General features: G+C 37.1%; 1 protein-coding gene across 1 annotated transcript in view; it reads right to left on the bottom strand.

Annotated features, from left to right (window-relative positions):
• Nucleotides 1-16,999, bottom strand: part of LOC110466535 — a 43,074-nt gene that overhangs the window by 9,323 nt on the left and 16,752 nt on the right. The window contains exons 5-9 of the mRNA XM_021523089.1: nt 14,012-14,126; nt 9,238-9,359; nt 3,435-3,557; nt 2,782-2,881; nt 1,220-1,303 (exon numbers count right to left, since the gene is read on the bottom strand). Of these exons, the coding sequence (XP_021378764.1) occupies nt 1,220-1,303; nt 2,782-2,881; nt 3,435-3,557; nt 9,238-9,359; nt 14,012-14,126 (544 nt within the window). The remainder of the gene's footprint in view (nt 1-1,219; nt 1,304-2,781; nt 2,882-3,434; nt 3,558-9,237; nt 9,360-14,011; nt 14,127-16,999) is intronic.

Below are 16,999 nucleotides of genomic sequence, written 5' to 3'. Positions count from 1 at the left end.
ATGAAGTCATTACCTAGGTTATTAATAAACTGTTTACTTGGGTTATTGATGAAGTCATTACCTAGGTTATTAATAAACTGTTTACTTGGGTTATTGATGAAGTCATTACCAAGGTTATTAACAAACTGTTTACTTGGGTTATTGATGAAGTCATTACCTAGGTTATTAATAAACTATTTACTTGGGTTACACATGAAGTAATTACCTAGGTNTTAACTTAGGTTATTTATTGAATGCCTACCTGGGTTTTAAATGAATAGCCTATCAGTGCTATTAGTGAACACCTTATCTTGGTTATTAATGAACAGATAACTTGGGTTATTTTTGGTTTGGTTTGATTTAATTTTGTTTGCCCTCCTATTAACAGCTAAGGTCATTTAAGGATGTGCCTCCATGTGTGTATGCGTGCTTGTGTGTGTGTATGCAGGAGACAGGGCAGTCACATTATACTGACAATGGGTGAACCAGTTGTTGCCATTAGTTGGGTTATTAATGAAATGTTTTTCTATTTTTTATATTATAGCTTTGAGTGTCATATGTTATAGCTTTGAGTGGCGTTTTTATAGCTGCTGTAAACTTTAGGGGTGCAATTTTTTAAAAAACAAGCAAATTCGTGGAATTTATATCCCTGCTTTCAGGACATATTGTAGGTAAACATTATTGAAATTAGGTTTAAACATTATTGAGGTTAGGTTTAACATGCAAGTATCGTGCTGTTGAGACATTCTGAATAGCTTGAAACTTGAAAAAAAAAAGCCTTATCTAATATTTGCTAGAGTTATTAAGCTGAAACTGCAGATAATGTCTCTGCGAAATGGAGTCCGATTAAAGTGGTTGTCAAACTTGGCCGAGCCCTCAATGCGTTGAACCCTGTTACTAAGTTTGAAGACAATCGGATAATATTTGCAAGAGTTAATGAACAGAAACAGCAGATAATGCTGTTATTCAAGGGGCCATAACTCTGCCAAATAAAGCTCGCTGAAAGTGGTCATCAAACTTGGCCGATCCCTTAAGGCATTTAACCCTGCAATTCGGTTATTAATGAAATGCTTACCTGAGTTATTAATTATTTGTTAACATGAGTTATTTGTGAATTAATTACCTAGGTTATTAATGAACAGTTTACTTGGGCTATTGATGAACTGTTTACCTGAGTTATTTGTGAACTGCTTGCCTTGGTTATGGAATGCATAGACTGTGTTAACAGTGAATATCTTACCTGGGTTGTACCGTAGAAGTCCAGCTAAGAAGTCTGCAAGCAGATAGTCCCTACAGCCAAGGTGACGAAGGAGGAGTTCTGTAGCTGTTTTTAAAAGAATTCATTATTGAGATAAGACCTACAAATATGACAACCATTATGGAGTCAAGGCGGCCCCTGCATAAGTCCTTTTTATGTACATGCTCTTTAGAAAATCAATGAAGCCCATTTATTTGTGTTGATTATACTTTGATTTTATTCAATGGGCAAACCTAGTATTAAACATATATTAACCCCAGTTTTTTTTCTAAACCGAGACATCACTTCAGATGATAGTGAAAATAGTGAAAGTATAGATATATGACTCCTGATAGGGTTTTAAACTAGCAGCTTGGAATATTGTTTCGTTTTTGTTAAATATCTTTGTAATAATTATCAAAACCTAATAAAACAGTTAATGTATGTGGCTTTGGGCAATGGAAAATGGGCTGGTTTAGAGGAACCAAACTTATTCCCTCAGGGCCATACTTTAACTGTATGATCAGTGGAGTTGAGAAGTGACAGTATGTCTATCCACCCTCAGGCCCATACTTTAAGTGTATGATCAGTGGAATTGAGAAGTGACAGTATGTCTATCCACCCTCAGGCCCATACTTTAATTGTATGATCAGTGGAGTTGAGAAGTGACAGGATGTCTATCCACCCTCAGGGCCATACTTTAAGTGTATGATCAGTGGAGTTGAGAAGTGACGGTATGTCTATCCACCCTCAGGCCCATACTTTAAGTGTATGATCAGGAGTTGAGAAGTGACAGTATGTCTATCCACCCTCAGGCTCATACTTTAACTGTATGATCAGTGAAGTTGAGAAGTGACAGGATGTCTATCCACCCTCAGGGCCATACTTTAACTGTATGATCAGGAGTTGAGAAGTGACAGTATGTCTATCCACCCTCAGGCCCATACTTTAACTGTATGATCAATTGAGTTGAGAAGTGACAGTATGTCTATCCACCCTCAGGGCCATACTTTAAGCGTATGATCAGTGGAGTTGAGAAGTGACAGTATGTCTATCCACCCTCAGGCCCATACTTTAACTGTATGATCAGGAGTTGAGAAGTGACAGTATGTCTATCCTCCCTCAGGCCCATACTTTAACTGTATGATCAATTGAGTTGAGAAGTGACAGTATGTCTATCCACCCTCAGGGCCATTCTTTTACTTTATGATCAGTGAAGTTGAGAAGTGACAGGATGTCTATCCACCCTCAGGCCCATACTTTAACTGTATGATCAGTGGAATTGAGAAGTGACGGTATGTCTATCCACCCTCTGAGCCATACTTTAACTGTATGATCAGTGGAGTTGAGAAGTGACAGTATGTCTATCCACCCTCAGGCCCATACTTTAACTGTATGATCAGTGGAATTGAGAAGTGACGGAATGTCTATCCACCCTCTGAGCCATACTTTAACTGTATGATCAGTGGAGTTGAGAAGGGACAGTATGTCTATCCACCCTCAGGGCCATACTTTAACTGTATGATCAGTGGAGTTGAGAATGTCTATGTCTATCCACAACCTACCATCTGGTTGCTCCACCGTGTCAGTAAAGCGTCGATAGCTGCTGTAGAACTTCCCCCTTTGGAACGTCCTTCCGGGGAATGGTCCTAGTAATGAGGTTATCTGAAATTTAATACAGAAATATGACAATAGGTTTTAGAGTGATAATAAAAGGACATTGTTGATGATGACGACGACTATATGTAGTCAGACCACAACGATGTGTAGTGTTGACCATCAATTACTATACTGAAAACTGAAAAGTCAATATCCTTATAGGGAGCACAGGTAGAACTATCATTCAAACAAAATGGCCAGATACTAGTGATTAGAAGAGTTATGATTAAAGCATCCCCACAATCAGGAAAGATTACATATCAACTAAAGATCAAACTAAATAGTAAGCATCAATAAGACTAAGATACAAACTAACAATTAGGGGTGTATGTGAATAGAGAGATTAGCAAGTTATTTACATGAACACCTATTTACTTATATATATCCTATATTGACACCTGTCACCCATAGTTGTAACACGATTCTTGATCAAGGATTAAGTAAAAGATAACGCTAAGTGCTAATGAGCTTAAGAAGGCGAATGTTCAACAAGCTCAATCCATCAGAACGTCACATGATTATAATTTAGTTGTTTCAGTGTTTGTGAAACTCGCAATACCTGTTGCATGATGTCTCTCTTGGAGTTACCCATGAAAAGGGGTTTGGACAGGTAAAGCTCAGCCAGGATACATCCTAACGACCACATGTCTATCTCCTTACCGAATGGCATCCCAAACATAACCTGAAGAAGAAACACATCTCAAACATGTCATCATAAACATAACAAAACATAACCTACGATCATACAACACATTACATTTGATCACAGTGATACAAACACACCCCAAACATTTGTTATTGTTTGTAATGTATTTGTATGATCAAAGATAGGGTTTGAAATGTGTACAATCACATTGTGTGTAACAAGAGGCCCTGTATCGCTCACCTGAATACGTTTAAAATAATTGGTATGAAGTAAAGGTATAGCACTCCATGGTAGTTGCTGTAAGTACATATAACATTTCAGAAAGATCCATCCAGTACTTGAGATATAACAAGAACAATCTTCAAACAGAGCTCCACCCCTATGCCCCTAGGGGGGTCATACCCACCGATTATAAAAAAATTGAGACCCCTTGGCCCAAGGATGCTCCAGACTAAATTAGGATAAAATCCCTTAATCCCTACTGTAGAAGAAGGATTTTAAAGGTTTTACCTCTATTTCCCCTATTGGGCCCCACCTCTCTGCCTCCAGGGGGGTTAGACAGACCGTTTATACAAAATGGGTTCCCTTTCACCCAAGGATGCTTCATACCAAATTTGGATAAAATCTTGTCATTCGTACAGAAGAAGGTATTTGAAGAATTTGCAATGTTTCCCCTATTGGGCCCCTTCCTTCTGCCCCCAGGAGGGCCACACTCGCTGTTTATACCAAATTGAGTCCCTTTTGCCAAAGGATGCTCAAGACTAAATTAGGATAAAATCCCTTAATCCCTATGGTAGAAGGATTATAAAGGTTTTACTTCTATTTCCCCTATTGGACTCTGCCCCTCAGGTCCCAGGGGGTCACACCCACTGTTTATCCAAAATTGGTTCCTCTTTACCCAAGGATGCTCCACACCAAATATGGACCAAATCCTTTCATTCCTACAGGATTTTAAAGAATAATTTGCTATGTTTCCCCTATTAGGCCCCGCCCCTCAGGCCCTTGGGAGGCCAGACCCATGGTTTATACAAAATTGGTTCCCCTTCAACCAAGGATGCTTAAGACAAAATATGGACAAAATCCTTCATTCCTACAGAAAAAGAAGGATATTAAAGAATTTGCTATATTTCCCCTATTGGGCCCCGCCCCTCAGCCCCCAGGAGGGCCAGACCCACAGTTTATAAAAAATTGGTTCCCCTTTACCCAAGGATGCTCCACACCAAATATGGACCAAATCCTTTCATTCCTACAGAAGAAGAAGGATTTTAAAGAATTTATTTGCTATATTCCCCCTATTGGGCCCCACCCCTCAGTCCCCTGGGGGACCAGACCCACCATTTATACAAAATTGAGTCCCCTTGGCCCAAGGATGCCCAAGACTAAATTAGGATAAGATCCCTTAATCGCTTTGGTAGAAGAAGGATTTTAAAGGTTTTACCTCTATTTCCCCTATTGGGCCCCACCCCTCTACCCCCAGGGGGGCCACACCCACCATTTATACAAAATTGATTCCCCTTGGCCTAAGGATACTCCAGAACAAATTTAGTCAAAATCTGCTTGGTCGTTCAGGACGAGTAGTGTTTTAAAGAAAAAGGTTGACGGACGGACGGACGACAGACGCTGCGGTATGGCATAAGCTCGCCATGATCCTTCGGACCAGGTGAGATAATAATGTGTTCACTGGTATCAGTCATTCCTGTGGTACGAATGTTTAATCTTTACTGACACATTACGAACATGTGACCATACAACACATTACAAACAGGTGACCATACAACACATTACAAACAGGTGACCATACAACACGTTACAAACAGGTGACCATACAACACGTTACAAACATGTGACCATACAACACGTTACAAACATGTGACCATACAACACATTACAAACATGTGACCATACAACCCATTACAAACATGTGACCATACAACCCATTACAAACATGTGACCATACAACACATTACAAACAGATGACCATACAACACATTACAAACATGTGACCATACAACACATTACAATCATTTCATGTGGCAAACACATTTAAAACATTACAATCATACCAACACATTACAAAACACTATCCGTAAATCATACAAACATATTGCCAGATACCAAACACTAAATATTCTAATAGAATATGTGCAGTTTGTTTCCAACAATGAAGTCAATGATATTGGAGCCCTAGATGTTTCCAGGACTCGACTATTTCCATTATGAACCAATTAAAAGTACATCAAGATCTGTTTTACTCACAATTACAATCATTACTAAATGCAGACATCTTTAAATACCCCAATTTAGGTAAATCGCTTTCCAATGACTTTTTATTATTTTCAGGACGATATCAACGTGTGTGTACATTTGTGGACAGTAACACAAGACTAATGGCCCGTTAGCACATGATGTGGTAACAAATCATGTCTGTGTACAATAAACACTGGCTGACTGACACCCCACGCTGGCTATCAACTCCTGCCATCAGGCTTTGAACATGTCGGGGTAGGAAGTGTTTACCTATACACAACCAAATTACATGTACAAGCTTTAGTCCAAATCCCCCAAACAATACCCTAATGATGAAGTTGTGCAGCAAAAACTACCGTGCATGTAAGCCATCACTATTAGTGGTGATAACGTTTTCGCTGGGGAGGGTGGTCATGGATACCATTGATACTCGTATCGTTATCAATCAAACAGATCATTACTTTACGGAGTCTGGGTTCATAATCTTCTCATTGCTGGTCTACTCAAACTAACTTTTCTTTATATCTAACAAATTTTCCAAATAAAATGTGTCATGCCTTTATGATGTATATCTCAGCCCAGTCCCATCAAGTTTAGTCACCTTGACAGGAATAATGTACACGTTAACACCAGAAAAAATATCTATTTTGATAATTGTATACTAGGTAATAAATAATATTCACAAATTCATAATATGAAATGTAAAATATTTGAAGAAAAATTCTGATGTTGTTTTTTCAAGAAAATGTCAACTTTAAATATTCAAGCAATAAAGCTAGCTCTACATAGAATTTATGCAGGTCCAACGTGAAGTTAAAACCAATTACAGGGTAATGATGGGCCTGGTCCACATTTATAGCCATATGATTGGGCCACAGTAACAGGTTGGGGTATCACTTACATGGATTCTGGCCCCATGTCCAGCCATGTGGAAATAGGATAGTGTACAAATCAGGCGTAATATCAGCTCTGATTGAATAATTACATTAATGCTTTCAGGATCAGGAGAGCCATAAAATGTATTAAAGGTAGAGGGAAGTTTTTACCTGATGATCAAAAGCCAGTATGGGTAATAACTGGTGGAAGTGTGGCCTGTGATTAATGGATAGGATCAACAACACAAAGACTTGTGTATCTCGTCACAAAAGAATAATGCTAATCACTTTAATCATTTCTCATTGTTTGCTTGGCAATATGCACATCAAGATGAAATAATACATTATTTGCAATTATAAAATTTATGTGTTTTTGATATGTATACCACATGCAAATAATTTTCTTTCCACTACATAAACAGTTTACAGACATGTTCTTCAGATAAATAGTCTTTCCATTGTAGTTACAGTTCACTAACGTCCTTCAGATAAATAGTTTTTTCTCATTCCTGTGCACAATTGGTACAACTGTTCAAGGTAAGAAAGGGGTGTAGAAAAGGACCTGTATTTAACAATTTCTGTTATGAACATTATATTGGTAAATTGGGGCTAACTTTCTTGGTGCAGATTTTTTTCAACGCGTAGATGCCCTACCATAGCAACAAAATAGCGATGCTGCCAACATATTTAATGAAACTGAAAACTAATATAATTTATGGACAAAAAGTCAGAATGATGGGATGTATGTTTTCCACGAAAAAGTTTGGTGAAACCAAGTATCCTAAACCTTGCGAACTATATGGATATATAGTCTCTATCCTTTTATGTTGTACATGCACTTGTTTTTGAATTTTAATCCAAAATCAAATATTTTCTTAGCAAGTTATCTTGTGGAAAACATTAAATTGTCATTATTTATCACACCGACCCAAAAATCATTGAGTGCATACCCCATACAGGAAGACTAGGATGTATACTAACAAGAGGCCCAATGGGCCTGAATCGCTCACCTGGTATTAATCTCGCACTTGTCATCTTAAAAGTGGACTAAAATATTGCTACGGGCAGAATATCAGTGTTTGATTCATAAGAACCTATTAAAAGATTTAAACATATGATGCCTGTGACCTTGAATGTCGAACAAGGACATAAGGTTGAACAGAGTTATAGTCTTCCAACACTGCATGCTTTTGGCAAAATATTTTAAAGAAATTTGAAGATTTAAACATATTTGACCCCTGTGACCTTGAATACAAGAGGCCCATGGGCCTAAACGGTCACCTGAGTCCTACAGTATTTATTTTTGTTGGTGAAATATGTACCAATTTGAGTACAAAATAGTTAAGTATAACGTTAACTTAAGTTTGTCAGGACCATGAGCTAATCATTCCTAGACCGAGTTTCAGTTAATTCGGCATATTAGAACTTGTTTTAAAGTTTGAAATAGTTTTTTTAAAATGGCGGCCGTGGGGGCCATATTGAATTTCTGATCGACCCGAAAAACAACAACACTTCGTCAGGACGATGAGTTGATCATTCCTACAAAGTTTAAGTTCAATTGGCCCAGTATAACTTTATAGCTAAAGCTTAAGCTAAAGCTCAGGTGACCTAATAAGTAAAGGTCATTCATTTAAACAAATTTGGAAGCCCTTCATCCCAGCATGTTACTGGCTAAATATCATTATCCTAGGCTTCTTAGTTATTGAGAAGTTGTTTAAAGGTTTCAAACATATTTGACCCCTGTGACCTTGAATATACGTCAAGGTCATTAGTTTGAACAAACTTGGTAGCCCTTTATTCCAGCATGTTACTGGCTAAATATCATTATCCTAGGCTTTTTGGTTATTCAGAAGTTGTTTAAAGGTTTTAAACATATTTGACCTCTGTGACCTTGAATATAGGTCAAGGTCATTCATTTGAACAAACTTGGTAGCCCTTTATCACAGCATGCTACTGTCCAAATATCATCATCCAAGGCCATTTGGTTATTGTGAAGAAGTTGCTTAAAGGTTTTTAACATAAATGACCCCTGTGACCTTGAAAATAAATGAAGGTCGTTCATTTGAACAAAGTTGGTAGGCCTTTATCACAGCATGTTACTGGCCAAATAACATCACCCTAGGCCTTTTGGTTACTGGAGAGAAGTTGTTTAAAGTAAAAAGTTGACGCCGGACAGACATACGCCGGAAGCCGCACCATGGCATGCCCTTCGGGCAGGTGAGCTAATAATGTAAGAAGTATTTCTAAATCTTACCCTAAAATCTTTTCAGGTGGGATGCTGACATAGGTGGAGTTGAGCAAGAGCTCATGAATATGTGTGAACTAATGAAAGCTTGTTTCTTCTAAGTATATAGCCTTACCTCTGGGGCTCTGTAAAGGGGGGTCTGGAGCTCAAAGTCTTTAATGAAAGCTTGTTTCCTCTAGGTATATAGCCTTACCTCTGGGGCTCTGTAAAGGGGGGTCTGAAGCTCAAAGTCTGTAAAGAAAGCTTGTTTCTTCTAAGTATATAGCCTTACCTCTGGGGCTCTGTAAAGGGGGGTCTGGAGCTCAAAGTCTTTAATGAAAGCTTGTCTCCTCTAAGTATATAGCCTTACCTCTGGGGCTCTGTAAAGGGGGGTCTGGAGCTCAAAGTCATCATAATACAGGGCAATCTCTTTGTGGACATGTTGGATAGCATTTCCAAAGTCAATGACGGTCACAGAGCTGAGGTCATTCCCTACAAAACACATTTGTTAAAACCAGTAGTACAAGGAGCAGCACAGATAAACCTGCTTTAGTGACTTACAACAAGTTTCAGTCTCAAGTGGTTTTACTATATCAACACTAGGTAAAGCAAACATCTGTAGAAGGCGATCAGCGACCATTCAATTTAGTGATAAAATTGATCAGAGGTTTGTTAGACACAACAAATAAAAACATATCAATGTCCGTTTCAGTGCATTGTACACAGTTACTTTAGAAAACAGAAGATATTAGTAAATTGTTTTCACTAAAACATATCTCTCATTAAGTTTATGTTTCCTCCAGAATGTTTTCTTAGGATTATGTCTGTTTGTACACTACAGAGAAATCACAGCTCAAATATAACCAAAAACACTTGTAAACGAAGTATAGCGGTGGAATACGTGCCAATGTATGTGCTGTGAGCTTTATTCTTCACATCTGGAAATAGGTAGAATTTTTCATGGAGTTTATACTGTCTGGTACTATACAGCCAATCAGTTCAGTGTTTGGTCAAAGCAGGTAATAACAATAATTCAGCAGTGCAATATAACATCTGTTTCCTGGGTCCTTTGCTATTTTGATACGGGACAGCATCAATACGCTATAGGTTTACTTAAATCCTCTGTGACAACACATCTTATCACAGAGGATCCATTCAAACTCTAATTAGCACTGATTTGTGACCACTTGCAGTCTTGTTTCTGGTACAGCATACCAATCCTCTATGCCATTTATTAACAATCAAAAACAAAAATAAACAAGAGGCCCAATGGGCCTGCATCGCTCACCTGGTATTAATCTCACACTTGTAATCTTAAAAGTGGACTAAAATACAGCTACAGGCAGAATATCAGTGTGACCCTGAATGTCAAACAATGACATTAGGTTGAAAGTGGGTCAAGGTCATTCATTTGAACAAATTTGGTAGCCCTGATTGCTACAGGCCAAATATCAGTACCCTGGGCCTTTTGGTTATTGAGAAGAAGTTGTTTGAAAATTTTAAGACATTTGACACATGTGACCTTGAAAGTTGGTCAAGGTCATTCATTTGAACAAACTTGGTAGTCCTTCATCCAAGCATGCTACTAACCAAATATCATCTCCCTGGGGATTTTGGTTATTAATTAGGAGTTGTTTAAAGGTTTTAAACATATTTGACCCCTGCGACCTTAATTGGAGGAAGGTCATTTATTTGAACAAACTTGGTAGCCCTTCATCGCAGTATGTTACTGGCTAAATATTATTACCTTAGGCCTCTTGGTTATTCAGAAGAAGTTGTTTAAAGGTTTTAAACATATTTGACCCCTGTGACCTAGAATATAAATCAAGGTCATTTATTTGCACAAACTTGGTAGCCCTTTATCCCAGCATGTTACTGGCCAAATTTAGGCACCCTAGGCCTGTAGGTTATTCAGAAGAAGTTGTTTAAAGGTTTTAAACATATTTGACACCTGTGACCTTGAATATAAATCAAGGTCATTTATTTAAATAAACTTGGTAGCACTTCATCCCAGCATGTTACTGGCCAAATATCATCACCCTATGCCTCTTGGTTATTCAGAAGAAGTTGTTTAAAGAATTTAACATATTTGACCCCTGTGACCTTGAAAATGGATGAAGGTCATTTATTTGAGCAAACTTGGTAGCCCTTCATCCCATCATGCTTCTGGCCAATTATCATCACCCTAGGCCTTTTGGTTACTGAGTAGAAGTTGTTTAAAGTAAAATGTTGACGACGGATGGACAGATGGATGGACGCCGCACCATGCCATTTTTGCTCACCTGGCCCTTTGGGCCAGGTGAGCTAAAAATGTTTCAATACATTTAACTACCTGATAGATTAAACACAAAGTGTGGGCTTCACAGATACCCCAGCTCCCCACATATCTATTGAGTTTAAAGCATTTTAATAAACAGTGGCTGTGACATGCTAAAGAAACCTGTATTATACTGTAAATCGACTAAATACATATGTACAGACTGTACAATATACCTCTAACTTCATCAACATAGCGGGTATCTTTGTTTTATCCTGATTGTATTCTACTTCTTTCTGTTACATAACATGTACTTCATATATCATGTAGCATTTGACCCTATATGACCTTTCGGAGTTGACAGGCTGTGCACATCTTACCAATCGGGTCCCTAGCTATATAGTGATATCATATGTCTGATTATTAAATTTCATCATATTATTTCTTGCTGGTAATTCTTAACATGATGAATATGACAAGCTTTATATGAATGTCTAAAATTATCATACTGCACTTAGCACATAACATACAACAGTATCAATGTTACTGATGCTGTCTGTCAGTACTGATTAATCCTGATATCAAATCCAAACAACTTTGTTTCATTTCATATCAAGGTTAATGTCATCTTACCAAGGAATCTGCTGAGTCAAAGAACAAAACCCATATTAAGGATGAAAGGGAATCTGGTTTCTCACACAGTGATTGTGTAATTGTAAGTCCTCCCTGCTTATATTGTAATCTGTTGATAGACATACCCCAGTAGTTCCATACATGAAACAGGCCTGTATACCCGGAAGTTTTTAGATCAAAAGTCAGTGAGTTTTTACCAGGGAGGTTTTAGATCATATAGCTGAGTGTTTTTGTCACAAAGAAAAAGAAACAAAATAAGAAAGAAATGTTCCATTTAACAATAATTAATTTGCACTTTGTTGAAATTACAAGAAAATTCACTCAGCACTGTGTCCGACTAATCTGATAAGGAGTGTTGACATTTACATAACAGAGAGCCATGGAGTGGTTATTGTGAGGTGACAACGACAACACTATGGTCTAAACATTTAACACGGTAATCGGCTCCCCCATCCCTATTACGTCTTACACTACAATGGCCAGCTTCCCCACAAAATCATGCTTCAGTGGTCACGGGAAATGAGCTAGATCAGATTTACGTTTAATGAGGTTGCAAAAAACCTCTAACTTCACAATAAATCCCGATAAAACTGGTTACAGGACATAGTCAATTGTCGTGTTACAGATAGGCTGTGATTACACCCCACATGCACAGCACATAATTCTTGGGCAGGCAAATCACCATAACTGTCCTCTTTACAACTCTCACCAGTACCAATTCCACAAATTGAAAGAAGAAAATTAAAAACACACATTCAAAATACTCATCAAATTATTTGGCATTAAATTTAACATAATGACAAAACACGATTAATTTGCAGTGCTATAAACAAAAAGTGCTGCAGTCTGTGCTGACAGACAAATGCACATGGATTTGGGAGCAGGTGTTTGGAGCAAGAACTGTTAGCTTCACATTAAAAATATTACCAAATATTTTCAACTTTCTATGTTTCAAACTCCCAATCTGAAGTAATCTTCACAATATTCACACATACAATGTAGACAAATTCAAAAATTCTTTCTACAACACAAAATTCAAATTTTAGAAGGAGAAATATATTTGATGAAATGTTGTCTGCAACAGACCAAGCTTTAGCCAGCACAACTCTGTGCGATTGGGTGAGCATATATTCAATTTCTATGACTCTATCCCTGTCCATTAGAATCCAATACCCTGAAAGCCTTTTAACTTGCCACATAAAAAAAAAGTTGATGACAAAATCCACAATGCAAGTCCCGGCTCTTTACCAGGCCTGATTAAACTTTATGGGACATGATGTCACTCCACATGGAAATCTGATCTCAACAAGCGATGGAAAGTAGGCCATGGCTATCTGCTGACTCCACTTGTAGGAAACAAATCATTCCAATGACCAGACAATGGACAGTTTGGGACTTGTGTGCGACTATAAATTGTGTGTCTACTATTTTTGCAATTAGGGATGGGGTCAGGTTGATTGTGCAGTGAAGGAGACCAGGATGTCACCATCAGCATCAATCACTAACCAATCTCACGCCCTCATCACCATGCTCGCGACCAGCCACCAGCACACAGCTGTCCGCACAGGAAGTAACACCATTCCACTTCCTGTCTTGTCACCAACCCCCAAATATAGGGGACTATTATATCCAATATCCTCCTCATACCATTACTCGTGTTAAGTGAAATGTCATCTGACCTTGGAGTTTATTGCATCTCTAGAGTCATTTTTTATAATGGCTCTTTATGTTCTATAATAAAGTTTGGAAACTTACTTTTTCGAATGTTTATATCTGCAACGACCTATTGGGTAATGTATACTTTTGAATGACCCATCAACATAACAAGGTCATGCAGGGCTAACCACAAAATGGTCATTCCTGGGCCAAACAGTGAAAAATATACCAGTGATTTAGTCAGGTGAATTTGGGGCGGTTGTATCTTTTCCCAAAAAAGACAATGCAAAAATCACTTTATTTCCCCAAGTTTTGTGTGTGTGACATTTTCCCAAAGTTACAAGCCACAAGACACAGTGGAAAAGAGATATAAAAATCACTGCTTCAAACAGACAATACACTTTTAGCACAAACTGAAATTCAAATATGAGGATTGACAGCATTAAAACTCATCAATAACCTTCAAATCCCTCAGGAACTCTTAAATTGTGAAAGATGTTAATAGTATATGTAACAATCAAGAAACTCCTTCATAAAATCAACATGATACAATTGGTCAACATTACTAATTTTGTACTTAGTAAATACATGTACTTACTGTCATGAAGCAAAATGTTTTCTGGCTTAAGGTCTGCATGAATTACATTCTGTTGCCGAAGAAATCCCAAGGTTGATAATAGTCGGACAGCTATTTTCCTAATACTGTGAATCACCTGTCACAAAAATAATTGTAAAGTTGGTTATTTTTGTATATATTTTTTACACATTTCCTTTAAATTGACACTGTATATCTTATACCATATAGTGAATGTTACAAAGTCTGTTGACCTACATACCACACACTATATTTACAAATAAGTGGCCATACCTACTTCAGATGGAATTCATATTTGACATCTTCATAATCTACACCAGGGATGTACAATTGCACTAACCCAATGCCCAAGGCTTGTAGATCTTATGTTGGAGCTATCAAACATTTCCAATATTTACTATTAACACAACAAAAAACAAGGCATCATAAGTGATACAAATCCCCTCGCATTCACACATTGTGACATATGAAAGAGGAAATGAAGTCGCTAGAGCGATGACAAAGTTTTTTCTGAAAATAGTAAAAGTGACCTGGACCTTTAAGGCGGTAACCTGAAATTCGAAATTGTTAAAGGCATTGCCAAATCAAACACTTGTATCAAGTTTCATGAAATTGCATAGAAGAATGAAGTCAGTAGAGCGATGACAAAGTTTTTCTAAAAATAGTAACAGTGACCTTGACCTTCATTGCAGAAACCTGAAAGGCGAACTTGTTCAAGGTATTGTCATACTACACACTACTACGAAATTCATGAAATTCCTTTGAGGGATGAAGTCGCTAGAGCGATGACAAAGTGTGTAACATACGTATGTACGGGCGGAATCCTATATCCCCTCAAACTTTCGTTGCCTGGGGATAATTATACTCCCCGAAAAGGTCAACAACATGCAACACTTAAAAAGAATCGTTACCTTAATGTGATTTTGACCATAACACACTACCTTTCCATCCCACATGATGTATCCCTTAAATTTCATTGTTATCTTCAGCAAATCACAACTTATGGCCCAGACAATGTATTTGACCTTACATCTGAACTCAATATGACCATGACCTTGGAAACATATAGCCCCAAGTTTGGTTTGCAGCACACAACCTCCCAATCCTACATTTAGCTCTATAACATTTTTATTAAAATGTCTTCAGTGAGTCAAAATTTATGGTCCAGACAATAAACTGACCTTTTATATTACTCCACTGTGAACTTGACCTTGGGTGGACAGACCCAACTGTGGTTTACGACACACCACTTTGCCATACTAAGTTTAGCCCTTAAATTTCATTGAGTTTAACTACATCAAGTCAAAGTTAAGGCCCAGACAATGAATTTGACCTTTGACCTCAAAGTTACCTTGCTATTGGGAATTCATTGAGCTATCATTATTGAATCCAAAGTTATGGCCTGAACAAACAATTCAAACGGACAATGCGACAACTATATGTTCCCCCAAGTTTTTATGAAGAGCATAACAAAGGTTGATCTAGATATTTTCAAAATCCACATGCATCCTAGTATTTTGAACATGTAACTGTATAACCCTGATCCTAAGTCATAAATCTAACATTGGATACCAGATCATCCCTCATAAATTTTTACATGCACAACAGCCTTTTTAAATAATAGGATGATCAAATATCGAAATGAAGAATCAAACTGACATACAAATTTCAATAGTATCAAATTACAATGAATCAATTTGTTGGTTTGTTTGTCATTTTATACATACATAACAACTAAATGTACTATAGCGTAGCCAAATTGACATCAATTTTATATTGCAAACTATTACCAGGTACATATCTTACACTTCATTTATCTGATGAAGCTGACAGAGTACATTGTATATATCATTCTAGTCACCAAAACATCACATAAACACTTAACTGGTGGTGCTAGATAAGCCTTTCTACAATTCTTAATATGTTGACCAACGTATCCAATATTTTTGAGTATGTTAACTTTAAAATCTTTTACTATCATGTGATCTATTTTCCTTTACTTCAACCAAGATTAAGATTTGTCTATTACATGTACATGTGTAACAATATTTTACATTAATTGGTAGCATTTTAAGGTGGCTCCACACTTTCGCAATTAACCAGCAAAATTTGTTGAAACTTTCATATAATGGTTATGCAACTATGTAGAGTTGATTTTATGAAAATCTAAACATTCTGATAGTTTGGGGACTTTTTTGGAAAAAATACCAAAAAATTGAATTTTCGTCAATTTTAATATTTTGTTTTTTTTGTGTGTGTGGCATTGTTCGGAACAATAACAACAATAATAAAATGAAAAGAAGCATTTCTAATTAACCCTACAAATATCTTATTTATTGCAAAATATGTAACACATGTTACACAAAGTGTTTTTTATTGAATTTGTACAGATGAAAGTGATTATCTACAAGCTAAAAGCAAACAGGACACAAAGATCTATACATGTATATATATAGAATGGGAAATTGAACAAAATATACACAATGGCTTTATAATTAAGTTATTTTAGATTTTACAATCACTTTGATCCTGGTGAGAGTTATCTTCCTTGAAAAAAATTGGAACTTTTTGCAGAGGGATGACATTTACACAATGACAGTTGTCTCTGTTTACATATACAAGAGGCCCAAGAGGGCCTGTATCGTTCACCTGAATATTTAAGCAGTCATAGCAAAATATTCTCATTAAATATTATATTGCACTAAAAATATTTCCCTCGCAAACTTTGTTGGCTCCATCTGTCGAAACTACCAGCAAAATATTATTATAAGATTCTATGCTTTTTGATTCTTCTTCAGAAGTTGCTGACATATTTTTCCCTGTGATCTTGTAAGTAGGTCAATGTCATTTTCCTTCTCAAATTGGTTAGCTCTATTCCAAAAAGCTACCAGCCAAATCTTATGAATCCATTCCTTTTAGTTCTCAAGAACAAATCCATTAAAATGTTGTTGACCTCTGTGACCTCTAAAGTAGGTTGAGGTCATTTTCATT

Source organism: Mizuhopecten yessoensis, unplaced genomic scaffold (genome assembly GCF_002113885.1).
Source record: "Mizuhopecten yessoensis strain PY_sf001 unplaced genomic scaffold, ASM211388v2 scaffold11135, whole genome shotgun sequence".
Classification (NCBI taxonomy): domain Eukaryota; kingdom Metazoa; phylum Mollusca; class Bivalvia; order Pectinida; family Pectinidae; genus Mizuhopecten; species Mizuhopecten yessoensis.
Note: the sequence above shows the minus strand (reverse complement) of the source record. Positions and strands in the feature narration are given on the sequence as shown.